At 42.8% G+C, this 25,420-nt stretch overlaps 1 protein-coding gene and 1 non-coding gene across 2 annotated transcripts; one reads left to right on the forward strand and one right to left on the reverse strand.

Moving 5' to 3' along the window:
• Positions 1-714: 714 nt before the first annotated feature.
• On the forward strand, positions 715-787 carry TRNAK-CUU (transfer RNA lysine (anticodon CUU)). Its single transcript has one exon. It is a non-coding gene; the product is annotated as a tRNA-Lys (tRNA).
• A 2,974-nt stretch (positions 788-3,761) lies between these two features.
• LOC134201722 (activity-regulated cytoskeleton associated protein 2-like) lies at positions 3,762-4,977 on the reverse strand. The gene is made up of 2 exons (XM_062676969.1): positions 4,147-4,977; positions 3,762-3,791 (listed from the first exon to the last, which is right to left on the reverse strand). The coding sequence occupies exons 1-2, from the start codon at positions 4,975-4,977 to the stop codon at positions 3,762-3,764; spliced, it is 861 nt and encodes a 286-aa protein (XP_062532953.1).
• Between the last annotated feature and the right edge of the window lie 20,443 nt (positions 4,978-25,420).

Raw genomic sequence — 25,420 nt, forward strand, 5'->3', positions numbered from 1 at the left:
TAAAAGCGAATCGGACGAACGACAGTACCTCAGGCCACTGCTGGTGACGGCCTTCAAGCAATATGGCAAGATGAGCCTTTAAGTCCCGATTCTTCCGCTCAACCGGATTGGCTTCGGGATGATAAAGAGGAATGAGATTTTGTTTTACCCCTAAAACAAACATAGCCTTTTGCATGACATCGGCCACAAATTGAACTCCGTTGTCGGAAATCATCCGGCGAGGCACTCCGAATCTCATAAAGACTTCATTAACGAGGGTTTTTGCACATACCTCGGCAGTGGCATCAATGAGAGCGAACAGCTCAACCTACTTACTGGCGGTGTCTTCGACTATCAGGATCCACCTCTCACCGCAGGGTCCTTTAGGTAAAGGCCCGAAAAGATCCACTGCAATAACTTCAAACCGCTGAGCTGGAACTGGAGTCTGGAGTAGTCCCGCTGGCTTAAAGTTAGACGGCTTGTACCGCTGGCACTCTATACACGTTTTCAAATACTCAGTAACATAGCGTCTCAAACCTGGAAAATAGAATCGTTGGGTGATACGATGAATGGTCCTTTGAATCCCCCCGTGAGCGGCTGTGGGCGAGTCATGACACTCGAACATGACCTTGCCACGCAAGCTCTCTGGTACGACTAGCTGAGGTTCCTCAGACTCAGAATCTTCGGCGTAGCGGTATAGAACGCCTTGAGTTAGGAGATAGCCTCGTTCAGCTAGCCCGGCTAGCTCAGTCGGTAGAGCATGAGACTCTTAATCTCAGGGTCGTGGGTTCGAGCCCCACGTTGGGCGCCAAATCGTAAGCTTGAAGCTTCATAGCCCAGCGAACTAACCTGCCGCTCGGTGACTTTACTGAAAACAACCATTTCAGGGGCTGATGGTCACTACGAACGTGCACCTGATGTCCATCGATGTAGCCTCGGAATCGCTCCACAGCCCAGACGACAGCGAGCGCCTCCCGTTCGGTCGTCGAATAGTTGCGCTCCGCCGATGTCAGAAGACGACTGGCGTACTCAATGGGACGCTCATCATTGGATGACTCCCCCTGGAGCAAACATGCACCTAGAGCATAATCACTCGCGTCAGTCCTAAGGATGAAAGGCTTAGTATAGTCTGCCTGTACCAAAATCGGAGACGTCGTCAGTAGCCTCTTAAGAGATTTGAAGGCATCACCCTGCTCCAGGCCCCAAATCCAAGGCTGACTCTTTTTGGTCAATCGTGTGAGAGGTTCGGCTATCTTCGCAAAGTTCGGAATGAACTTACGAAACCACGAGCACGTCTGGAGAAAAGTACGAAGTTGTCGGAGACATGTAGGTTCCTTCATATCCAACACAGCGCTTACCTTGTCTCTGTCCGGAGATATACCTGACCTCGAGATCACGTGACCAAGGTATTTGACTTGCTCCCGGGCAAAAGCGCATTTGTCCCTATTGGCTCGCAGCTTGAACAGGCGGAACCGGTCAAACACCGCACGGAGATCTGAAAAATGCTTATCAATATTTTCTGATATCACTAAAATATCGTCGAGATACACCAGGATAGCTACCTCCTGGAGAGAAGAGCCCGATCGAAACCGATCAATCAGTCTCTGAAAGGTTGCCGGTGCGTTCTTCAAGCCGAAAGGCATACGCTTAAAACGAAAGGTACCAAAGGGTGTACTAAAAGCAGTTTTATCTCTGTCCAGGGTTTGAACCTGCCAGTACCCGCTCCGAAGATCCAACGAGCTCATAACGCAACCTCCATTGGTAGACTGAAGAAGTTCATCAATTCGAGGCATGGGATAGGAATCGGTCTTGGTGACCGCATTCAGTTTCCTATAATCAACACAAAACCTATACGTACCGTTAGGTTTCGGCACCAAGACACACGGCGCGGACCACGCAGACTCACATTCCTCGATCACATCCTCTGCTAGCATCTTGTCGAGCTCGGCGCGCATGACCTCTTTCCTCGCCGGCGTGACACGATACGGAGGTACAGCGATAGGAGGGTGGTCGCCGGTGTCGATCCGATGCTCTGAAAAAGGAGTCGGCTCACCGACTTCCTTGAAAACATCAGTATATTCACCTAGTAAATCCACCAGACGCCCCTTTTCCGACTCCGATAAGAATTTGCCTTCATCCTCGCGCAACAAGTTTATAGAAGCGCAACTTATGGGGTCACGTGAATTTTCACATGACAAAGGGTGAATGTCCCGGGGCTGATCAGCCGAGCGCCAAGTCATAGAAGAGAAATCAATTATTAATCGTGCCTTCAAAATAAAATCTATTCCTAACAAGGTTTCATTATTCTGAGAATCGGGGAATATAATAAACTCAATAGGTATACATACTGAACTTAATTCAACGTCTGCATGTGTTAATAATATCTTAGTGTTCCGAGTGGTACCATCCGCGAGTCTCACCGACATATTTTCAGTGCGAAACTTCATACCTAAACGTTGAAAAAGCGCGTAGAGTGTGTAACCCGCGATACTACGCCGTGCGGCGGTATCTAACAAAGCAGTCCCATTATAACCCTGTATATAATAGCCGGCAAACTTCTTGAGCATTTGTTGACGTAGTGGGGGTAAGTTTGCGCATGGTACACTCACGTGCAAAAACATTATTTACTCTGCGTCATAATGCAATTAAATTATTAAAATTAACATATGTATTTATTTATATATTTATGAGAACATCAACAAAAAATATAGGTTAATAATTGTAATAATTTAATCTTGGGGTAAAATAGATATTCCTTCTATTAAGTCAAAACTAGAGCTGTTGCCAGGTCTTGGTTCAGTTGAAGCGAAGTTGGTATTTGTAATTTTTTTTTCGTTATCATAATCTTGACCATCATCATCACTGTTTTTATCACCCGAGTTCCTATCATCGTGATGAGTCGACATAGGATCATCGGTGTAGTTTACAACTCGGTCTGTTCGGTCTACTTTTTTGTCTATAATTAATTATTTTTTGAAGATATTCGATTCGTAGTAATCGAATGTAACTTTTTTCAATTACCAGCTTCCGATTATTTTCTGTTTTTTTTTCATCTGAAGCCTAGCTCTTTCATAATTCGTCGTAAACTTCATACCGAGCCATTAAAATTTATATCTTCTTTAAAATTTTCGAAGCCTTTCTACGGTACGGAGTTTCGCTGCTTGTTATGTAGTTATTATGATTACATCTTTTTATTACAGATTGAACGAAACTATCCATTCCGGTAACTTTCTTCTTCCCTGATCTTTTCTTACCCGGAGTCCGAAACACGGCGAGCAAGCCAGAGCCTTTAGCTTCGTTAATAATGCACCTAACAGTACAGTAGCAGTTTTTGTTGCTTCCGAAGTCTGTTTTACTTTTTCCATATCATTCTTCCCCTGTTTTATAATGAAGCAATATACGACGTACACAAATTTTCTACCCTTTCTTTTGAATACTACACCAGTTTGTCGCGGCATAGTGTATTTTTTATAAAAAATCAACAAACACTCAACAAATAGCAATGGCAACAAAGTCAACAAGCAATTATAACAAATAACTTAACGATTAATAACGATAGACTTTTCACTGTACGCAAGCGTACTTTTAGGAGCAAGTGAAACGAGGGCGCGGTGCGGGACGCAAGGTTCGACTGATCTACCAATAACGCGCTCGATACGATTTCCCCTGCCGTTGCGCCTCACCCTCACCACCAAAGTGATCTAAAATTCGGTTCTGCGCAGTCAAGGTCATTTGCTCAAGAAGTTTGCCGGTTATTATACCTATATGCAATATAGGTCGACTTACAAAATGTTTATCATTACAATGTGAATCTGAGAAAGTGTTTACATTTACAGAATAGAATACATTGTCCTTAACGTGCGAGTTTCTATTAATAACATTACTCTGAATATTGCTAGGAATATTGTTACATTTTGGACAGTTACTTTTAATAAAACCTTTTTCACCACAACCATAACAAGATACAGATTTGTTTTCACTAATTTTGTTACAAGAATCACGGACATGTCCACGCGATTTGCAATACACACAAAATAGCTTTTTAACCAATGTTTCGCTTTTCACACTACGCGGGGATGGGGACGGTTGAGGTAGCGACGACGGTGCAACAGCAACGGAGGAGCGCACTAGCGCAGCGGCAACGCCGGCAGGTCTCGGCGATCTCACACTTGTCACGTCAGGCGCGGAGCTGCGTTCGCTGAACACCGTAGGTAACGACTTGTGTGGCTGCGGCGGAATGTTGAGGGCAGCCGTGCACTCCACAAGTGACTCCTCCACCATGCGCGACTTCTCTATGAGTGTTTCTATGTCGCTCACACCATCTCTCGGTAGTCTTTTCCTTATCCGTTTATGAAGTAGACCGTAGATTATGTCTAACCTGGCTTCCTCTGGTAGCTGGTACGGCAATCTGGACAGCATAGCACGTATCCTCACTATGAAACTGTCAGCAAGCTCATCACCTTGCTCAGACGAAAACACGTCACGAAAAACTTTATGTGCAGGGCGTGGTACACCATACATAGCTCGTAACCTTTTGAGAGCGTCGGGCCACGAGGACACTTCGTTCCGGACCCCTCTCCACCATATGGCTGCTTCGCCTTCCATGAGCATTGGTAGTCCACGCAATGCGATATCGTCGGAGACGCACGCACACTCCTTGTACACCTCCACAGAGTCGATAAACGCTTCAACGGCCTCCGGATGGCGAGCGACGCCATCAAAACGCGCGGTGCATTTAGCCATGTTACTTGTTGGCGTCGGGGACGGTGACACTATCGGGGTGGTGAACTTCGATCCACTTCCCAAACCATGTGATGCCCACAGGGACTCGACGAGTTGTCGGTTCGCCTCGGCCTGCGACTTTGAGAAGGCGGCCAGGAGCGAGGACAGCTGATCCCCGGACATGAGCACTGGTGCTGGCGAGGGCACTGCGTCCACCTTTTCATCACCAGAATCACTATTGTCATCCGTCTGTTGGCGTATTTTTCGCGGCGGCATTTTTCAGGTACTTCTCGAAATTTCTAGTGGGTAAGTATTTATGTACGCGTCGACTTAAATACGATGACGGCCACTAGTTAGGCGCCAATTTAATGTTAATCATTTATTTAATCGTTACAACTTAAGGTACAACAAGGTAAGATAGTTTTAAATTAATAAATTTGTGCAGCGACCGGCGCATGCGCGTTATTCAAATTTTTCGAAACTCACCGACCGCATTTTTACGAATCCTGCGCAGGTGTCGGTCGCGCGGCGTTGGTCGACACTTTAGGGTTCCGCTTAGCGTGCGAGGATTTTTTTATATATTTCGGTTCCGCACGTTACACATTATAATTATAAAATATATTTCTGTTTATATACCATATAATTTTCATAGTTCAAATATGAATTTGGATTGATATGCATTTATTTCGATTATCAAAATAATCTGTATTAAACATTTGTATATCCTCAAAATTTCTATTTTTATAATAATGACTGTGACCACCCCATAAATCACAAAATTAAAAATATTAAAGATAACTTATTTTTAAATAATAGATTAAAAATTATAAACAAAGTTAGTGTATTAAAATATTATATTATGCCTATCATTCTTAAATAATTCAGTAAATAAATAATTTTCGCATCACCGTATATAATTAATATGAATAATAGGGTATTGCCCACTGTGCTAAAAAAAATCATAAATTATGTTTTTTTTGATAGATCTACAAAAAAGCAAGTGAGTAATGCTATGTTTCCATAAATAAAAAGACAAAAAAAATTTAAGAAAGATATTATGCACAAGTTCAAATGCATACGTATTGTGCTAAAAGTAAAACTTACTACTTTTGTGTAGCAAACAGCAACTTTGAAAAAAATAATCAGGTCACTATAATTAGTATTGATTTTGATCCCGAGTAAGTTGCACAGTTGTTAGATAATGTAGTTTCTTTTTGGAAGAATAACATTTTTCTAATCTTAAACAAAAATGTAATGTTAAATACTTAAAAAAATCTTCATACCTATTTTCCTTTTAGGGAGTACAAAATATTGATGTGTATAAAGTGAATGTGATTTAATAAAAATAATATTTCAATTTAAATATGTTTTATTTAAAAAAATATTCTTAACATACAGGTACAAAGGTTACATAACATTAATCTTTATTCCTTTTCATATATATAAGCCCATATTTAGCACATTTGTGGAAAACAGAATCAAAATAATAATGAGTTGCTAGCCATAGAAGACCAGCATAGAAGTCTTATTAAAATCTGTTCAGTAGTTTTTGAATGAAGAGTGAAAATACTTACAAAAATTCCTATTTATAAGTAAGGATTACTTATTTAATTAATGAGTCTTGTAGGTGGCAAACTATCTAAAAACTTTCTATTTTCCACCAAGTTGACATCAATTATCCTTCCTGCATATATATTTATTGTATTGTTTTTTTTATACTCTAACAAGGGGTGATATTACATTTGCAATTTCTGGGAGTTTGTTGAAAAATATATTGCTTGCTTGACTTACATATATATCGAAATCATCAGCCAATTGAGAGAATGTTCTATTTAATTTTATTCTCATCAAACATAATATAATATTTTGTTCAGAAACATTTGTATGTTTCTCAATCAAGCCTATTATGAAATATAATTCTTGTGGAAGACCAATATATAAACGTGGTTTATTTTTCACTTTAGATAAAGTTGTTAACACATTCATTTTTAACTATAAGACTATAGTCAGTATAGTCTGAAGTAGGAGTGGGTAATATCGGTTTTGCCGCGTATCGAATCGCATCTATATATTGAGTATCAATATCGGATATTGAATCTATATATTGACGGAAGCTAGTAGATTTTCTCGATTCATGATATTTGAGATTTGAAACGATACGCTGATATAATATCGTAGTAGATATAGATTTAAGTCAACGTTATACGGTTGGTTTTCTGATATCAATTTATAATATGATTTTAAAGTAATAAAAAGAACATGAAAATAAAAATATCAAAAAAACTTTCCTTCATGCTTTTACCAGGCTTAGGACTGGCTACATTATTTTCAGTTTTTAGTATTTTGTGTCTTAATTTAAAATTACAAAATATACCAAAAGAGTGTAGATTTCAAAAGTTTACTACAAACACAAGAAATAAACTCAATTATTTGGATTCAACTAAAAATAGAAAAATGTGTACTTTAAAAATCAAACACAAAAAACTTTTAAGTATTTATAAACACTTGTCCAAAAATTCTAGTTCAAGGTCAACAGTTGATCCTTCTGTTGCTGGTGCATTTGACTCATCACTGTCAAATTTGTCCTCAGGAACAACAGTTTTCTTTTTGCTGGTTCTGATTGTTTACTTGTACTTGCTTCAGATATATTAAGGGGTGATGTGGCAATACACACTTGCCTTGCCTTTGTGTTCCTGTGCTGGAGCTACTTGGATAGCTTTGTCATTACTACACCTATTTTGAAGTGGCTGGACATCTGGAAATATGAAATAATGTTAGCAATTTCTAGGTACCCAACAAACTTATAGTTTGTAAATATATAACATTATATGTGTACTATAGTAGTAGTATTAGTAGTATGTAACTTCCTAGTCATCATCATCAGCCCATATAATATATCCCCTTGCTGGACACTGACCTCCACTACCATTGAGAGGGTTTTTAGGCCTTAGTCCACCACGCTGGTCTAGTGCTGGTTGGTGGATTACACACCTAAGAAAATCCTAAGAACATTTAGGTGTGCAGGTTTCATCACAATGTTTTCCTTCACTGTTAAAGTAAGTAAGTGATATTTGGGGTAGCAAGGGGGCGTGTAAATAGCCCTCCTGCGGCGGGAGCATATAAAGCGGGGTTGTAGAAAGGCGTGTAAATAGCCGTCCTAAGCGGTATGTGACAAATGTTTGTCACTTATAATTAGCGGAGCGGTAAAACTATATAGCGGTAAACAAAAGCTAGTAATCAAACTAAAGATATAAATTAAATACACATAAGCGAGCGGGCGGGCGAATGATTACACGGAAGCAGCAATAAAATGGCAATAAATTAAAAGAACTTGCACTCACCTGTAGACCTTGCCAGTGACTGTGGTGCGGGCTTCGGCGATGGAAGCACGCGGGCGGCGGGAGGGGGGCGAAGCTCACGTAGCTTTTCGTAAGCACAAGCACTACATGCACTACGGTACATGTGCCGCCATCTAGGCAGCTAGCGGTGAAGCGTTATCGATCGGGAGCTAACACCACGCTTTGGATTAAATTACGCTCGCGGTAATTAGTAACTGACAAACTCCAAAGGTGGCGCCATCCCAATAATTCATTAGCATCCCATTACTAAATCCGCGCGTGACCATCCTGCCCGCCTTGAAAGTTCGCAGGACTTTCAACAAATATATAAAGATACTAAGATAGGAAGCATAAAGCTTAAATAGCGGGAAGTTATTTGAAAAGAAACAAATTTTAATTAATAATAAGCCATCATGAATGTTTACGAGTAGAGTTGAAGCGGTTGATGACATGCGGTACTCTAATTTATTCTAGCGGTAGCGGATATAATTTTACAACTGGACGTTTAAGAAATCCAGATTTCGTTTTTACCAAAGCAACGCGTATAATGTTATCGACACCTGGATACACCTCTTGTATAACGCCAAGTGGCCAGCGGAGCGGTGGAATGTCATCTTGATGAATAAGAACTACTGTCCCAACCTTCACGGGGTTATCTGATGTACACCACTTCTGTCTGACTTGCAACGTATGCAGGTACTCTAATCTCCATTTCCTCCAATAGGAATTAACCAAACTATCTAACAACGCTTTGCGATTAGTTAAACTCATCTGATTTGTGGACAATTCAGACGCGGGTAAATACTGCAAAGGAGTGGACATCAAAAAATGTGCGGGTGTGAGAATTTCGGGGTTGGGATCTGCGGATAAAAGACATAAAGGTCTGGAATTCATAAGACATTCTATTTGATTCAACACAGTTAACATCTCTTCGTAAGTGAGAATTTGTGCGCCTATTACTCTATTTAAATGGGTTTTAACGGATTTAATGTTTGATTCCCATAAACCTCCAAAATGTGGAGCTCGAGGCGGGATCATCTTCCAATGATTCGGTATTTAGTTAATTCATCATTCCATGCGGATATAAAATTATTTGAAACTAGAAGTTTATACATTTCATCTAACTGAGCCTTTGCGCCAACAAAATTAGTGCCATTATCTGAATACATGAAAGAAACTGGACCTCGACGAGATATAAAACGTTTGAAAGCGGCAAGAAATGAGTCCGTTGACAAATCCGAGGCTAACTCAATATGTATAGCCTTTGTCGTTAAGCATACGAACAGGCAAATGTAAGCCTTTTGTGAATGATGACCACGTTTGCGTACCAGCGTTATCTTAAATGGGCCCGCGTAATCTACTCCAGTGTGACAGAAAGCTTTGGCCTCCATTACACGGCTTGACGGAAGGTCAGCCATCATGGGAGTTGGGTGTGAAGGTGATACTCGAAAACATGATTTACACATATGCACTCTTTTTCTTATAACGTTTCTAGCGGACAATATCCAAAAGCGTTGACGAATAATGGACATCAAAAGGTCCGGACCAGTGTGCAAGTTTGTATTATGAAAATAATCAACAATAATATTTATTATGTGATCGTGTTTTGGCAATAAAGCGGGGTGTTGCGTTTCAAACGGTAAATCAGAGTTCGAAAGTCTACCCTGAATACGCAAAATTCCATCTTCGTCAATAAATGGACTAAGTTTACGAATATTTTTCGAAGGTAAATCTAATTTTCTAATGCTGGCAATATCATGACCAAAATATTTAGCTTGAAGAGCTCGAATAATAGCTTTCTCAGCAGTATTTAAATCGAATGCGGTTACAAACTTGTTTCGCGGTAATTTTCTTATAAATCGAAGTACATAAACAACACAGCGAAGAAGTTTTGACCATGACGAAATTCTCAACCCAAGTTGATATATTGGGGAATCTTCGACAACAGTTAAAGCGGTAAGTGTTACAGATTTTTGATTTCAGGTATGTCACTTCCAGATTTACAAGGTACAAAAGGTTCAATAGGCCATTGTGAAATAGGATAGCAGGCCCAAGAAGGACCCTGCCACCAAAGCGAGTTATTAATAATTTGTGACGGTAAAAGACCTCGTGACACACAATCGCTAGGATTTTCCTTACCATTAATATGAAAAAAGCGGTCAGGTGATAAATTCTCCTGAATTTGAGCGATGCGGTTTCCTACAAATATTGACGATCTATGCGGGGAAGATTTAATCCAAGAAAGAGCAATTGTAGAATCTGAGAAAGCGTATATAGCGGTGATAGGATGTAAAGAATTATAAGCGTTATAAATAAGTTTAACTAATTTTGACAAAACAAGAGCGGCACAAAGCTCAAGGCGAGCTAATGTAGTTATCTTAACCGGAGAAACCTTTGATTTTGAGCACAATAATCTTAAAGTAATATCTCCTGTGGGATCTGTAATGTGTAAATAAACAACGCAACCGTAAGCGTTCAAGCTTGCATCACAAAATGCAACAATATTTACTTCACAGTCTTTGGAAACTCCAATATGGCGCGGTATTGCTATAGTTGAAAGCAATGGAAGCTCTTTCACAAGTGAAGAGTAGCGGTAAATAATTGTATCTGGAGGTGTATCATCCCAGTCTATTTTAGAATTCCAGAGTTCCTTAATAAGCAATTTAGCGAACAGTATAACTGGAGCAACCAAACCAAGCACGTCGAACAAGCGTGCGACTAAAGATAATATTGTTCTTTTAGTGCACTTTTCATTAGTGTTTGAGCTCGTCATAAAAAATGAGTCATTAGCGGGAAGCCATGCAAGGCCTAAAACTTTCATGGTATTATTAGCATCATCAGAGAAGCTTTCAGAAGAGCGGTGCGTTTCTGGAAGGCTATTAAGAAAGGCAGTGGAGTTACTTGCCCATTTTGTTAAATTAAAACCTCCTGATTTAAAGAGTGAAATTAGTTGTTTCGATAGTTTGATAGCTGAAATATCTTCGTGTAGGGATGTGACGAGATCATCCATATATAATTGAGACTCAGCTACACTAGCGGCTTCTGGATAACGATAACATTCTTCTGATGCTAATTGACGTATAGTACGCATTGCTAAATAAGGTGATGACTTTAAACCAAAGGGCAGACAGTTAAAAGCGAAAATGCGAAGTTTATCATTTTTAAAGCGGTACAATATTTTTAAATATTTATGGTGGTCTGTGGTCACCCTAATGCGTAAGTACATTTGTTCCACATCAGCGCACAATGCCACAGGGAACAAACGAAAGCGGAGTAAAAGCAAAAATAAGTCTGCCTGTAAATTTGGACCAGTATGCAAGACGTCATTAAGTGACAGTCCACTAGATGTTTTAGCACTAGCATCAAGAACTACACGTAGTTTAGTGGTAGTCTTACTTGGGCGGATAACTGCATGGTGCGGTATATAATAACCGTTATCGGTTTCCTTAGCGGTGTCGTTAATTTCAGTTAAATAACCTTTACTAATGTAATCCTGTATAACGATATCGTAATCATCGCGGAGTGAGGGTAATTGAACAAACTTACGTTCGAGCGAAAGAAAACGGCGGTGAGCAACAGTATAAGACTTGCCCAGGTCGGCGGGATTTCTACTAAATGGTAACTCAACCGTATATCGGCCATCATTATCGCGGGTAATTGTAGAAATATATTTGTTTTCACACTCGGCTTCCTCAAGGCTAAGATGACGCTCATGAGGAATCTCCTCTAATTCCCAAAATTTATGTAAAAATGACTCAAGGTCTTTATGCGTTATAGATGAGAAAGTTTTATTTAAAGTGAATGCAGAATGAATTTTAGTATTTTCGAAAGCGGGTGGATTATCAATATAAACTGTACTAGATAGTCACAAAGAGGTATTATTATCATTTATAACAGAAAAATTTTCATGTTGCGGTTTCATAATGCCGGTGTAACTCACTTCAGGTACGTCACCCATAAGAACATAACCGAAGGTTGTTTCTACGGCTGGTGGCGCTAGTGAGCCGGTATCTATACGATTACCTAAGTATATACCTAGTCAGGTCATAAATTCTGTCACATGTTTAATGTAAAATAATTGAAACAAGTTTATTCATTATGTAACCATTCATATACCAAAATGAACTTAACAAAACATAGATTCTTGTGACACTAAAGTTTATTCAAAATGACCTCCGTGATTTTGAATACAGGCCTTCAATCTGCGCGGCCAGTCGACTATCGCAGCACGAACGAGGTCCATGTCAATATCGGCGGCTGCCTTAATCAAGGATGTCTTGAGTGACTCCAAATTGGGATGAGGCTTTGAGCACGCCTTTTCCTCCAAGTGTTGCCATATCTTGTAATCTAACGGATTTAAATCTGGACTGGAGGAGGGCCAGTCTTCGTGCCGGATGAAGTTGATTTCACGCGCCGCCAGCCAGTCTTGTGTGCTCTTCGCTCTATGAGCTGGCGCCGAATCTTGTTGGAATACCCAGTGCCTGTTATTGAACATGGTATGAGAAACAGGTTCCACAAGGTTCGTCAGGACTGTATTTTGATACACAACTGCATTCGTTTTTACACCTTTCTCACAAAAATGTACCTCTGTTAAGCCCCAATAAGAAACTCCCAACCATACCATGAGCGAGGATGGAAAATGACCTCGTTGAACACGCGGAATACGGTTGCTCGCTTCTTCACTACTGTGTGTGTACACCTTATCATTTTGTTTGTTGTAGCTCTCTTCTGCGGTAAAAATTTTTTCATCCGAAAAAAGAATTTCCCGATATTTTTTTCCCGCGTACCGCTTCAATAAAGCGCGGCATCTCTTCAGTCTCAGGTCCATTAGACGAGCATTCAAACGATGTCCTGTTTTTGTTCGATATGCCCGAAGCCCTAAGTCTTCATTTAACACCCTTTTCACCGTGGTTCTGCTTAACCCCATCTGAAGGGCCAACAGTTTCTGCTTACGTTTGGGATTTATTTGAATTCGCGCCTTCACAGCTTTTATCACTGCTGGAGTCCTAACAGACCGAGGGCGACCACTTCTTGACCAGTCATCTACACTAGAGTCTTCATTGTATCGTTTGATGGTACGATAAACGAATCTTTTGGTTATATTCAAAATTTTCAGTATGTTAAAAATTTTAATTGGCGCGTAACCGCAACGATGCAACGCAATAACTGCAACACGGTCTTCTTTAAGGGTCCACTCCATATTTAAAAATGAGTAAAATTCTAAAAGTATACATTTTTATTTTCATGAACAATTCGAAATTCGAATTCAATAAACTTTTTTGTGGCCAGCATTCTAAAAGAAAAGTTTTTACTGTGTGACAATACTTATGACCTGACTAGTTATATGGAAATAACTGAGCACCTAACACCATATCAATCACACCTGGAACGTTCCAATTTGAATCGGCAAGCGGTAAATTACGTATATGATTCATATTTGAGGAATTTATAAAATAAGCGGGTAATTTATCTGTAATACAGTCTACTACTAAAGCGTGAATATAATATTTATTAGGAGAAAATCTAGATTCAATATTTAAATAAACATATCCGTGAATCGGGCGAGCGGTTAATCCAATACCTCTAATATAAGAATTATTTAAAGGTATAATCGGTAATTTAAGTAATTTACAACAATTGACAGTTATTAAATTATTTTGGGAACCATTATCTATTAAAGATCTAACTATTTTACGTTCCCCTTTATTCGAGTGAGCGTATATTTGAGCGGTTGATAATAAAATATTACTATTCGATTTTATTTCCGAACTGTGAGTCAACGTGGTAGCGGTCGTATTATTTTGTTGTTGTATCGTTTTCTTAGAGTGTAAACAAGTATTCGAAGCGGCATCATGATGATCGTAACTCTGAACAACAGGTTGAGATTGAACCTGGGACCGACCATAATCGGACCGCGCGGCATCACTCGGAATTCCATGTACCTGCGACCGACTGACCTGCCTGTCCATGTCAGCGTAGTCATTCGATTGACTGGGTACGCTTTTACTATTTCGATTCGCCCGTTTATTACCAAAACACAATAAAGTATGATGAGATTTCTTACAATTATTGCATGTTAACTTTGATTGACATGCTTTTAATGTATGCGATAAGCTTAAACAATTTATGCAACCCTTGTTCGATTTAATAAAATCATAACGTGCTTGCGGTGAAATCATATTTTTAAATTCATTACAACGATATAACTGCGTGTGGTGCGAGCTCGAGCAAAGATCGCACGTAGATAAGGATCTACCTGTGCACGAAACCGGTTTGTTAACCCTTTCAGTGCGGACTGGGTCATTATAACTACTAGAAATAAAAGATTTATGATTTTTAGATTTCTCTATGTTACATTTCGGTGCAGAGCGTTCTAATATTTTAATCTGATCCTGTATGAATTTAATAAACATTTCAGTTGTGGGTATTTCAATACCACGAACCGATGCTTCAAAAGAATGTAACGTTTGAGGATCCAACCTTCTCAGTGAGCATTGTAATAAAATAAAATCAGTTAAATCGAGTAAATTTAATTGTTTTAAAGCAGCAATCGAAGATGAAATTTTTTCAATATACTACATATTTAAACTATTTGCGGTAGGTGAACAATTTTTTAAATCTAATATATTATTCAGATAATGACATCCTAAAGCTCGTTTATCCTGATATTTACTAATTAGATTCGACCAAATAATATTATAAGTTTCACCTGTGGGTATTATACCAGCGGTTAACTTTAATGCACTATGTGTTAATTTGCCCATTAAATACTGCACACGTTGCGCATCAGACAGTTGCGGGTTATCGTGAATCCGAACAAAAACAGTTTCACTGTAAAAAATTGCGCCAAGTCCACGTTTATAAAACTCATCTCAATAACATTTGCACTTTACAAAAAAAAGAAGACTTCAATAGCTTTCATTCTCTACAAAAATATGTGAAATACAAAAAAATACCAAGAAACCGTCATAAAGATGAAAAAATAAAAAATAAATTGTTGAAAATTTAAAAATAAAAAAATAAAAATTTTATCGTACTTGGCGCGCGTCATTGAGTACCCCAAATTTTTCAGGATAAATGAACATCCTTTCAATGTTTAGAAATTTATAAGTAGGTCAACCTATGAAATGCATAAATGTAATTAATGAATTATTATTTCATAATAAGTTTTACAAAAGTTAAGTAAAATCGACATCTCATACGTATGTTATTTGAATTTTTTTCATTTCCCACTCATCTTTTATGATTTGAACTAAACACCCTCTCGTGTTCGCTTATACAAATACAAACTACTTACGAGTCGATACGTATGTATACGTTGGCTTCAAAACATTTGAAAAAATTCTCAAAGATGTTTTTCAAAGGGTAGAAAAGAATAATAAAGTTTCAGCTGAATCTAAAGGGGTCGAACGCAAAAGTGGTCGATTTGGCATATAATAGCCCATAGGTATATAGTGAGAGCTGTTGAAAATTACCGTAGTTCTGTCTCAATTTCTCATAAAACGCTAACAAGAGCGAAAAAGACAACCTGGGTAACTTTTTCAACTTTCACTGTATATTAAAGCAAAACGGTTTTTTTCTCGGGTTGAAATTCTTCCGAAAAATTTTGGGGTACTCAATGACGCGCGCCAAGTACGATAAAATTTTAATTTTTTTATTTTTAAATTTTCAACAATTTTTTATTTATTTTTTCATCTTTATGACGGTTTCTTGGTATTTTTTTGTATTTCACATATTTTTGTAGAGAATGAAAGCTATTGAAGTCTTCTTTTTTTTGTAAAGTGCAAATGTTATTGAGATGAGTTTTATAAACGTGGACTTGGCGCAATTTTTTACAGTGAAACTGTTTTTGTTCGGATTTCATATCTTTTTGTTAAGTATTATTTTTTGCTCATTTATTACTTAATAAAAATAAATTATAAATAGTCACTCAGCTTAAAAGCTAATGAAACGCTCAATTAATTAGTGTTTTAATGTTAGGTGCCCGTCTGGCATGAGACTCTCGGGTTGTCAGTTCCGGTATCGACCGGGGACGCGTGTATTCCGCTTCAAAGTCTGGCGCGCACTAATTGGGGGTGCGAATGATGCAACAGATGCGCGGGCGCGGGTAGCGCGGGGTGGGTCGTCGCGGCACGGACCTGAGTCACATTCTCTTTGGCTGCTGTTGCCCCGCGAAACGGAACGCTGCGTTACATACTCCCCCTCCAAGTTGGGAACGCGTCCCGAGTCCAACTTGGGACTGTTAGTCTGAAGACGCGGCCTTCCTCTCTGCCTCTTTGGCATAATTGGATCCGTACTTGAATTTGACGGAGAGTGGGTTAAATCCGCGGTGTGATACTTGCCGATGACATTGTTTGACAAGTCTGCTATGAAGTACGTTGTAGGACTAACTATCTTTACTACGCGATACGGGCCATCCCGTCGTGGCATGAACTTACGTATTACACCCCTAGACGCATAAGCAAGCCATAACGAAGGAAATACTCTTCCAGTAGGACTCGGGAGCAAGCCACGGCGGTGGCATCAACAAGTGCGTAGAGTTCTACCCATCTTGTAGCTACATCCTCTACCAGGAGTACCCATCGCTCCCCCTGCTCTCCTTCTGGCAGTGGCCCGAACAAATCGATTGCGAGAACCTCTCCTCGCTGTTGCAGCACAGGAGTGAGCCTATACGGCGGTACCGATATAGGCGGATGATCACCGGTATCAATGTGGTGCTCGGCGTAAAGAGTTGGGGCTCCCCCACCCTAAAGATGTCTCCATTCTGCTGCAATAAATGTGATAGCTGCTGCCGTTCATCGGAGCCAAGCATAGAACCCTTATCATCACGCAGGAAGTCAGCAGTAGAAGCAAACATGCATGGCTTAGGGCACTCATATTCAATTGGATAGGTAACCCGTTTTCCCGAAAAATGCCAAGTGGATGAAGCAAAGTCAAGCACAATACCTGCCGCCACCAAAAAATCCATGCCAAGCAAAGTTTCATTATTTTGAGCATCTGGAAAAACAGTAAATTCAAGGGTTACTGACCTTTCGGGACTTATCCTTACTTCTAGAGTAGTGAGCAAAACTCGGCGGGTGCGCGCGGAACCGTCTGCAAGCCTCACCCGACGCCTGGTTTCCTCACACGGATGGTTATGCTTTAACAGCAATTCATAAAGCAACGCACCGGCAACGCTACTCTTAGCTCCCGTATCCAACAAAGCATTACCTCGTATACCTAAAATTTGAACACTTAAAATTGGTCTTAACCTAACCTGGTGCTCAGTAGAGTTACTCTGGGCAACACTTTTCACATTAGAATTAATCGTCGAAAAATGTCCGACGTTTTCCATGGTCACCCTATTTTCGTTCATCATGGTCACCCACCCTATCGCGGCCACTTGGTACCTCGGAATAACTATGTTTTGGTTCGGTACCACTCGAGTAACGCATCAGGGGCCTATTCCTAGAACTAATATTATTGTTTATATTATGAATTTTATATTTATAATATTAAATTATTATGAATTTCTAGAATAATTTTGAAGTTTTTTTTTTTTTTTTTATGATTGAAGGTTTACTGGTGGCCCGAAGGCCTTTCCAGTTTCACCAGGACAGGTGGGCGAGCAAAGGCTCAGCCAAGAGGGGTGGGATTTGCTAACAACTGCCCGAGCGCCTCCGAAGGAGACCTAACAACTCAAGAGCAATTGTTTCGCGAATGAATCTACTACCGGATCGGAATCGCGACCCGCTGAGAAGATCCGGCGAGAAACTCAGCGGGCTGATGCATGGGTTAGGTTGCACGTCGACCTCTTTGTCGAGTTCGACGAGTACGGTTACCGGGGTCCCTAAGCCTGCCCCTAGTATTAGAGCTGAAGGCATCTAATGCAAAGGTTATTGGATCTGATGGATCCGTAAGGACGTGTCTAGGGCGTCGACGGTGACTGGCTCCTGCATGATCAGGATTCGGGGAGTAGTCAGCGGCGGCAACGATAAGGCGATTATCATGACGCATAGCCTTATCGAAGTATCGTTCCGACGCTGACTTCATGTATTTCCGAATTGATTCGAGGCCCAGGTCGTCGTGTAGGTCAACGTTCCTCACGAACCACGGAGCCCCGACAGCTAACCTGCAAAAGAGGGATTGTAGGGATTGGAGGGTGTCTATGTGTGTGCGGGCCGCGTGAGCGAACACCACACTCGCGTAAGTCATGACGGGCCTTATGCAAGTTTTGTAAAGTGTCACCTTGTTCCGAAGGGACATTTTACTCCGCTTACATATCATGGGGTAGAGTCTACCGAGAATAAACGCGGCACGGTCACGGACTGATTTTATATGCGGGCGGAATGTCATCGATGCATCCAGGGTAACGCCCAGGTACTTGACCTTCCTGGCCCAGGGTATGGGTTGTCTAAAGAGAGTAATCGGGGGTGTGAGATTCCTCCTCCTAATCCGGGAGGAAATCCGTGTGGAGCTTCCCCTCTGAAATAGCACCGCAGTACTTTTCGCTGGGTTGATGTCTATGCGCCATTTTCGGAACCACTGTCCTAGGGCTAGGGCTACGCTCTGAAGCTTCTTCGCGATTAGGGACTTATTTCTACTAGAATAGTAAACAGTCGTGTCGTCGGCGAATAAAGCTAAATGGGTCGGCGGCGACCGGGGAATATCGTTGACGAATAAGCTAAATAGGAGGGGTGAGAGGACAGAGCCTTGCGGGACTCCAGCTGTGAGAGGTCGTGGGGAGGAGCGGGTTCCCTCGACTCGATATCGAAAAGAGCGGTTCGACAAGAAGTCCCGTATGATGAGCACGAGACTATCCGGCACGCCCATGTTGAATAGTTTGAAAATCAAACCATTGTGCCAGACTTTGTCGAACGCTTTTGCGACGTCGAAGAAGAGAGCTCCCGTGTATAACGGTTTTGGTCGATTAAGCCCCACAAGAATGTGCTCCGTGAGGCGGTGCACCTGTTGAACGCATGAATGATTTGTACGGAATCCGAATTGTTCATCGATGAGAATGCCCTTGGATGAGACGAAATCTCTGAGGCGCTTGTAGAGCAGACGCTCATACAGCTTGCCTAGAGACATGAGGAGGCTAATCGGGCGGTAGCTCGTCGGATGATTTTTTGGTTTACCGGGTTTATGTATGCCGATAACGTCCGCTTCTTTCCACACCGCGGGAAAGATACAGTTCGCCATAGCGGCATTGAAAATAGATGCCAACATCACGATGAGTAGGACGGGTAGAAGTTTAATAACGCGGTTAGATATACCGTCGGAACCGGGAGCCTTGCGAGGACGTAGGTCTTTGATCAAGTCTTTAACTTCCATCGGGGTGACGGGTGGTAACGCATCCGAGGGTGGCAAGGAGGCTCTGCGTTCTACCTCACTGTCTACTAATTCTACATGAACAGGGTCCACGGATTGAGTGCTGGGCGTGCACTGGGTTTGCAATGTATCGGCCAGCAGCTCTGCTTTTTCGTCATCATCAAAGGCCGCGAGTCGGCCTGAGGGGCCTACGAGGGGGGGCATAGTTACTACCGTATCCGATTTGAGAGTACGAGCTAAGCGGTAGTAAGACCTTTGGGAGGGCGCGAGTCCTTCTAAGAAATCAGACCATCTGGCATCTCGGACTTCGGCGATGCGAGACTTTACGTCGCGTTGTAGGGCACGCATTCGAATACGATTTTCCGCGGTAGGATACCTGTCGTAGGCGCGTATCGAGGCGTTCTTAGCTCTAAGGAGTTCCCTAATATCGTCGGACAATTTGAAGCGGTGAAGGAAGTCCTCCGCTACAACTTGTTTCGATGACCTATCTAATGTCGAGGTGATGTGTGATGTTAAGATGTCTATGGCTTCAGCGGTATCCTGAGGAGACGGGGTAGAGTCCGGGTTGAACGGGAGCGATGGTGGATCAGATTCAGCCAGGCTGATGCCCAGCGTGTGCCAATCCACCACAGTCCTCGTGACGGGAACGGAATCGGGAGCGCGACCGAGCTTCATAACGACGGGACGGTGGTCTGAATCTAACTCTGAAACTACTTCGATCGAGTGTAAGCGCAGAGTTACGTTTTTTAATAACGCTATGTCGAGTATATCCGGGCGATGCGCGATATTTAGCGGGTAGCGAGTCGGGGTTAACGGAGCGACGATATCGAAGGCGAGATCATCGACTAACGCGTCAAGCCGCCTGCCATTCGGGGTTGTGGTGTGTGAGTTCCACCTGATGTGTTTACAATTTACGTCGCCCGCCAGAATAACAGAGCTCCCCATACCGAGCAGCGCCTCGATATCACTGCTTAGAACGATCTTATCCGGTGGAAGATAAACGGACGCGATAACGATCGGCGCGTGTCCCGTCAGTGAGATTCGGCACACTGATGCTTCGATATTAGCGAGCGCGGGAGGATCGAGCGGGACGCAATGCAGGGCTCTTCTATAGTAAATGACGGTACCACCACCACGGGCAGAGAGCCTGTCGTTCCTGACCATGTTATAGTTCGCGATTTTAGGGTCACGGCGCGCGGGCTTAAGTAGGGTCTCCTGCACTAAAAAGATATCAATTTGATGGTCACGCAAAAAGTCAGAAACCTGATCACGTTGATTTGCGAGACCGTAAGCGTTAAAAAATCCTATCGTCACGGATAGGGGCTTTATTCTACTTATATACGCCATTGATTACCGGCGGAGTGAGGGGAGGACGTACGTATTTAATGACGCGTATACGTCGGCGTATTCTTGCACAACGGCGATAAAGTGTTGTGCAGTGGATGCAGCGCGAATGGCGTCGCCCAAAGCGTTAACGCGCTGAAAGTTGATCGACTGAAAGAAGTCGATCGCTAAAGCGAGATTTTCGGACGCGGTCGGAGGGCAAGTCGCGGGAGAGGGACGAGTCGCGGGGGCGGGACGAATCGCGGAGGAGGGAGTTGTAGCCGTGTTCGTGTACGGCAGCGGTTTCGCCCAGGCCGAGACACTGGGCACCGCCGCCGGAACGAACGCTGGCTTAGCCTGCGACGCAGAGGGTGCCGAGGCTTTGATGTCTGGGCCGGAAGCTCGGAGGCGGTTTCGGCGGGCGACGCGGCGATTTATTTTCGGGGCTCGGGGGCATCCGCGGTAATTTGCGGGGTGACCCTGTGTTCGACACAGGACGCAGCTAGGCGGTTCCGTCGCGGTTTTTTGATCGCGAGTGCATAGGGCCGTGGCGTGATCGCCTAAACATTTGACGCATCGGGGGCGCGCGTGACAGTTACGGGAAGAGTGCCCATACAATTGACAGTTATTGCACTGGCTAGGAGTGCCTTTTTTATGGGGGGCGTCGACAGCGATACCAGAGAGCCTACAGACGGTCTGTGTGTTAAAGATTTTCTTACCCTCGGGGGTAGGCTGGAGAGCGACTAGAACCATATTATATGGCTCCCTACCGCGACCGGTGTGCATACGGTGCACAGAATTCACTGGTAGGCCTTGTTCTAACAGGTCGACTTTTACGAGCTCTACATCTAACTCTTTAGGGATTCCGCGTATTACAACGCGGAGTTCGCGCTCCTCCTGAAGCGTATAAGTGTGGAAGCTTATACGCTCCTTACGGAGGTAAGAGGTGAGGGCCCTATGGTCATCAGATGAATGCACCTTTATTTGGATGCCGTTCGCGAGGTTACGGGCATTCGTGAAATTGATATTTTTGGCCTTAAGGGCCAGGGAAACTCGATCCCAAGCTGCCTTCTCTTGAAGGATTACCGGAGGAGGGGACTGGGTTTTATTTTGTGCCACCGGACGCGGCGACGGACTGGCACGGGCTGGAGGCGCAACGGGAGTCTGGGAGCGGGGGCGCGACGCGTTCGCGGCTTTGCTAATTTTAGCGGCCGCGGGAGCTCGAGACTCCGCGGCACGCTTCTTACTCTTTTGTACCAGGGTAAATCCATCCGTCGTTGAGGCGGGGGCGAGGTCGACCTCCATCTCCGAGTCAGAGTCGGAGGACGAGGAGGCGGGCGCAGGTGACCTACGAGCAGGTGTTTTGGAGGGCGCGACGGAGGCCGCGGATGATCGCACAGCTGGAACGGTGGCCACGGCGAACGACGCAGCAGTTTTACTCGCCAGTATAGGCGACGCGGGAACGGCAGGCACGACGGAGGCTGCGGTGCTCGATGTAGAAGCTTTGCACGCAGGTACAGGCGACGCAGGAGCAGCGAGCACGGCGGAGTCTTCGAGAGAGCTCGCAGTGTGATTGGCCTTGAAAGCCAGAAACTCTGAGGCGAGCTGTGGATGACGAAGTCGGAGGAACTCCGCGAATACAGCGTCCATGATCGCTGAGTGCCCAGGTGGGGCGGCCCTGGGTCTTGACAACACTCGCCTTGCGGCGAGGCCCCAACTTCTCGGACCTGAGCGGTTCTATTGAACACAGGTGGCGATGCGGCGCGATTACTACAGGACAAAGAAAAAAACACAACAAAACCGAAATAAAAAAAAGAAACAAAACAATTAAACACTTCCAGGAAAGCAGTTTGTCGGCAGATGTACCACGAACACAGAAATAACGAAAGGAAACAAAACAAATAAAAACTTCCAGGAAAAACACTTGGTCGGCAGATGTACCACGAACACAGGCCGCGCGAACAATGGCCGGGCTAACAAAAGCCGGGCGAACAAAGGCCGGGCGATCGAGTGGTCGATGGGCACGTCCGCACGTGACGGGTGCCTCTATCGGAATCTAATTTTGAAGTCTAACCTTGTTATCAGTACCGAAAAAGCGCGGAGGAAGAATCGCCTTAAAATCGGTAGGATAATAATTATTTTCATTATCAACAAAACATTGTTTACGATTATTAATATAAATGGACGACTTTACGGTATTTGAAGTGCAAGCTGTATGCAACGAGCTGTCGCGATGAATAGAGTTCACTGAACTTGACAGCTGTGTATTTACTTTACCAATAGGTAAATCGGATGTGACTGATCGGGTCCTTGCAGCGTCGACGGCGTAATAACTTGCGTTACACTTTGTACACTGAGACCGAGTAACACCTTTGGTACCACACCCGTAACACGAGGATACAGCTTGCGTATTTTCGTTGTCGAATTTAGTTTTTGACGCTAATTTTAAACACTCATCACGAATATGTCCGTACTTTTTGCAATAAACACAGAACAGTCTTTTAACAATCGACGTAGATGATACATTATCAGTGTTCGTGTAGCGAGGCGCGGGGACTCGAACGGTGCTCGGCGCAGCGCTGTCGTCGCGTGGCGGGCCGCCAGCGGCGCCCGAGTTGAATATTTTCCGCGGCGTCATCCGCGCGTATGTATGCTGCGAAGTCGAAGCACCGGTGGGAACTTCGCCTACGGTACTACCCGATGAACGTGGCGTCGCTCGCTGAGGATGATGAATAAATTCAGGCGGACTGGTCTCGTAGATGGAGTCCTCGATATGGCGCGTTTTCTTTAATAACGTGTCGTATGAAGTTATTTCGTCTCTTCTTAATCTTTTACGAACACGACGGTGTAGAAGGCCGTAAAGCATATCAATTTGAACTTTCTCACTAAGGTCACCAGGTGGGAGTCGAGCTAGTAGGGCTCGTGCTCTGGCAACGAAGATCTCCGTCTTCTCTCTTTGTCCTTGCGACATTTTGAAGAGCTCTAAGTAGACTCGATGGGGCGGTCTGCAATCACCGAAAGCGCTTCGTAACGATGATAAAGCGTCGTCCCAGGAAGTGATGCTAGCTTTAACGCCTTGCCACCACACGGCTGCATTTCCGGTTAGTAACATCGAGAGTCCTCGTAACGCGATGGCGTGTCCTACGTCAGCACAATCTTTGTATGATTCGACCGCGTCAAGGAAACCGTCGAGTGAGTCGCCGGGCGCTCCGCTGAACCGCGCCGTGCATGACGCGAAGTTCCCAGAATGGTGAGCGGGCGTCGAGGAAGGCGGCGATGTCGGCTCCGACGTCGGTGTTGCTGATGATTCGAGTTGAGTTTTATGCTCAAAAACTCGGTCGAGTAGGCGTTCGAATGCTGCCATTTGACTTTCTTGTAATGACGCCATGTTGTTTGCGGTAAATGTTGGCGTCGGTCCCGCGGTTGAACCAATTTCTTCTTCAACGTCTTGAAAATCGGATTGACGCCGTGACTGACGACGAGTACGTGTCGTAATTACGTAGATTCACTCCGAAATACTAGTTAAAGGGCCCGCGCTTGGGCTGCCAGTTTAATGTTAGGTGCCCGACTGGCATGAGACTCTCTGGTTGTCAGTTCCGGTATCGACCGGGGACGCGTGTATTCCGCTTCAAAGTCTGGCGCGCACTAATTGGGGGTACGAATGATGCAACAGATGCGCGGGCGCGGGTAGCGCGGGGTGGGTCGTCGCGGCACGGACCTGAGTCACATTCCCTTTGGCTGCTGTTGCCCCGCGAAACGGAACGCTGCGTTACAATGTAATAATAATCAACATCAACTTTTACAAATTTAAACCGAATTAAATTTTGTTTCAAATGTGAAGGGTAGATGACGCTGTTCTTAATTATTTCAGAATTTAAAATTAAAATCTGAAAGCCTTGAAACATCAATCCACATAAATGTAATTTAAAAACTACAGTAAGAGGCTTAAATAAAAAGCTGAACTTAACTCAGCCTTAACTAGAATTTTCTTCGGAATTCAATAGTAAAGTTCAAGTTATTTTGATGAAATCAAAACCGAAATATTCATAGCATCTTAAACAATCACCTACGAATAAATATTAGTTATTATATTATTTATTATTCGTAGACAATCACAACGGTTTTATAGTTTTGGGAAGGGATTTTTTGTAACGCCATCTCGTAAAGTATTTCGGTATTACATTACAAAACAAAATTGTTTCTCCAACAGTAACAACAGTACTTGCTTCGGCAGTACTTAAACTAAAATACTAACAGTAACAACATTAACGTTATTTAATGTATAAACCGTTCAATAAGAACTGCAAACTATCCCCTTGAAGCTACAGTTTATGTAGGAATAATGACTTTTTGGCGGGAACGTGAGGTGTGAAGTTGTGTGATTTGTTTTAATTTGTCTATTTAGTGTTTCTTCGGGTTTAAATGTGTAATAATAGTGGTTTATTAACTGTTTAATATCTGTGAAAGTGCACAAATGTGGGAAAATTAAACAAAGTCGCTGTACGTAGCTTCTCGGTTTCCTCCAAAAAGTCCACTGAGATCTTAGTAAATGACCACCACCATTTTACTAAGATTATATTTCATTCCATATCATCTCATCTCATTTCATTTCATCCCATTTGATTAATGTCTCAAATTAATCATCTTCATTTCATTTCACTCCATAATATCACATTTCATTTCACTCCATAATATCATTTTTCATAAAAATATGAATATAAATTAAAATAAGACATGACTTAAAGGTC

This window comes from Bombyx mori, chromosome W (genome assembly GCF_030269925.1).
Source record: "Bombyx mori chromosome W, ASM3026992v2".
Taxonomy (NCBI): domain Eukaryota; kingdom Metazoa; phylum Arthropoda; class Insecta; order Lepidoptera; family Bombycidae; genus Bombyx; species Bombyx mori.

Coding starts and splice junctions, on each gene's coding strand:
- LOC134201722 (XM_062676969.1), bottom strand. CDS start 4,977: ATGCCGCCGCGAAAAATACGCCAACAGACGGATGACAATAGTGATTCT. Junction 3,792..4,146: donor CCGCGCCTGACGTGACAAGT/GTGAGATCGCCG, acceptor ACACTTTCTCAG/ATTCACATTGTAATGATAAA.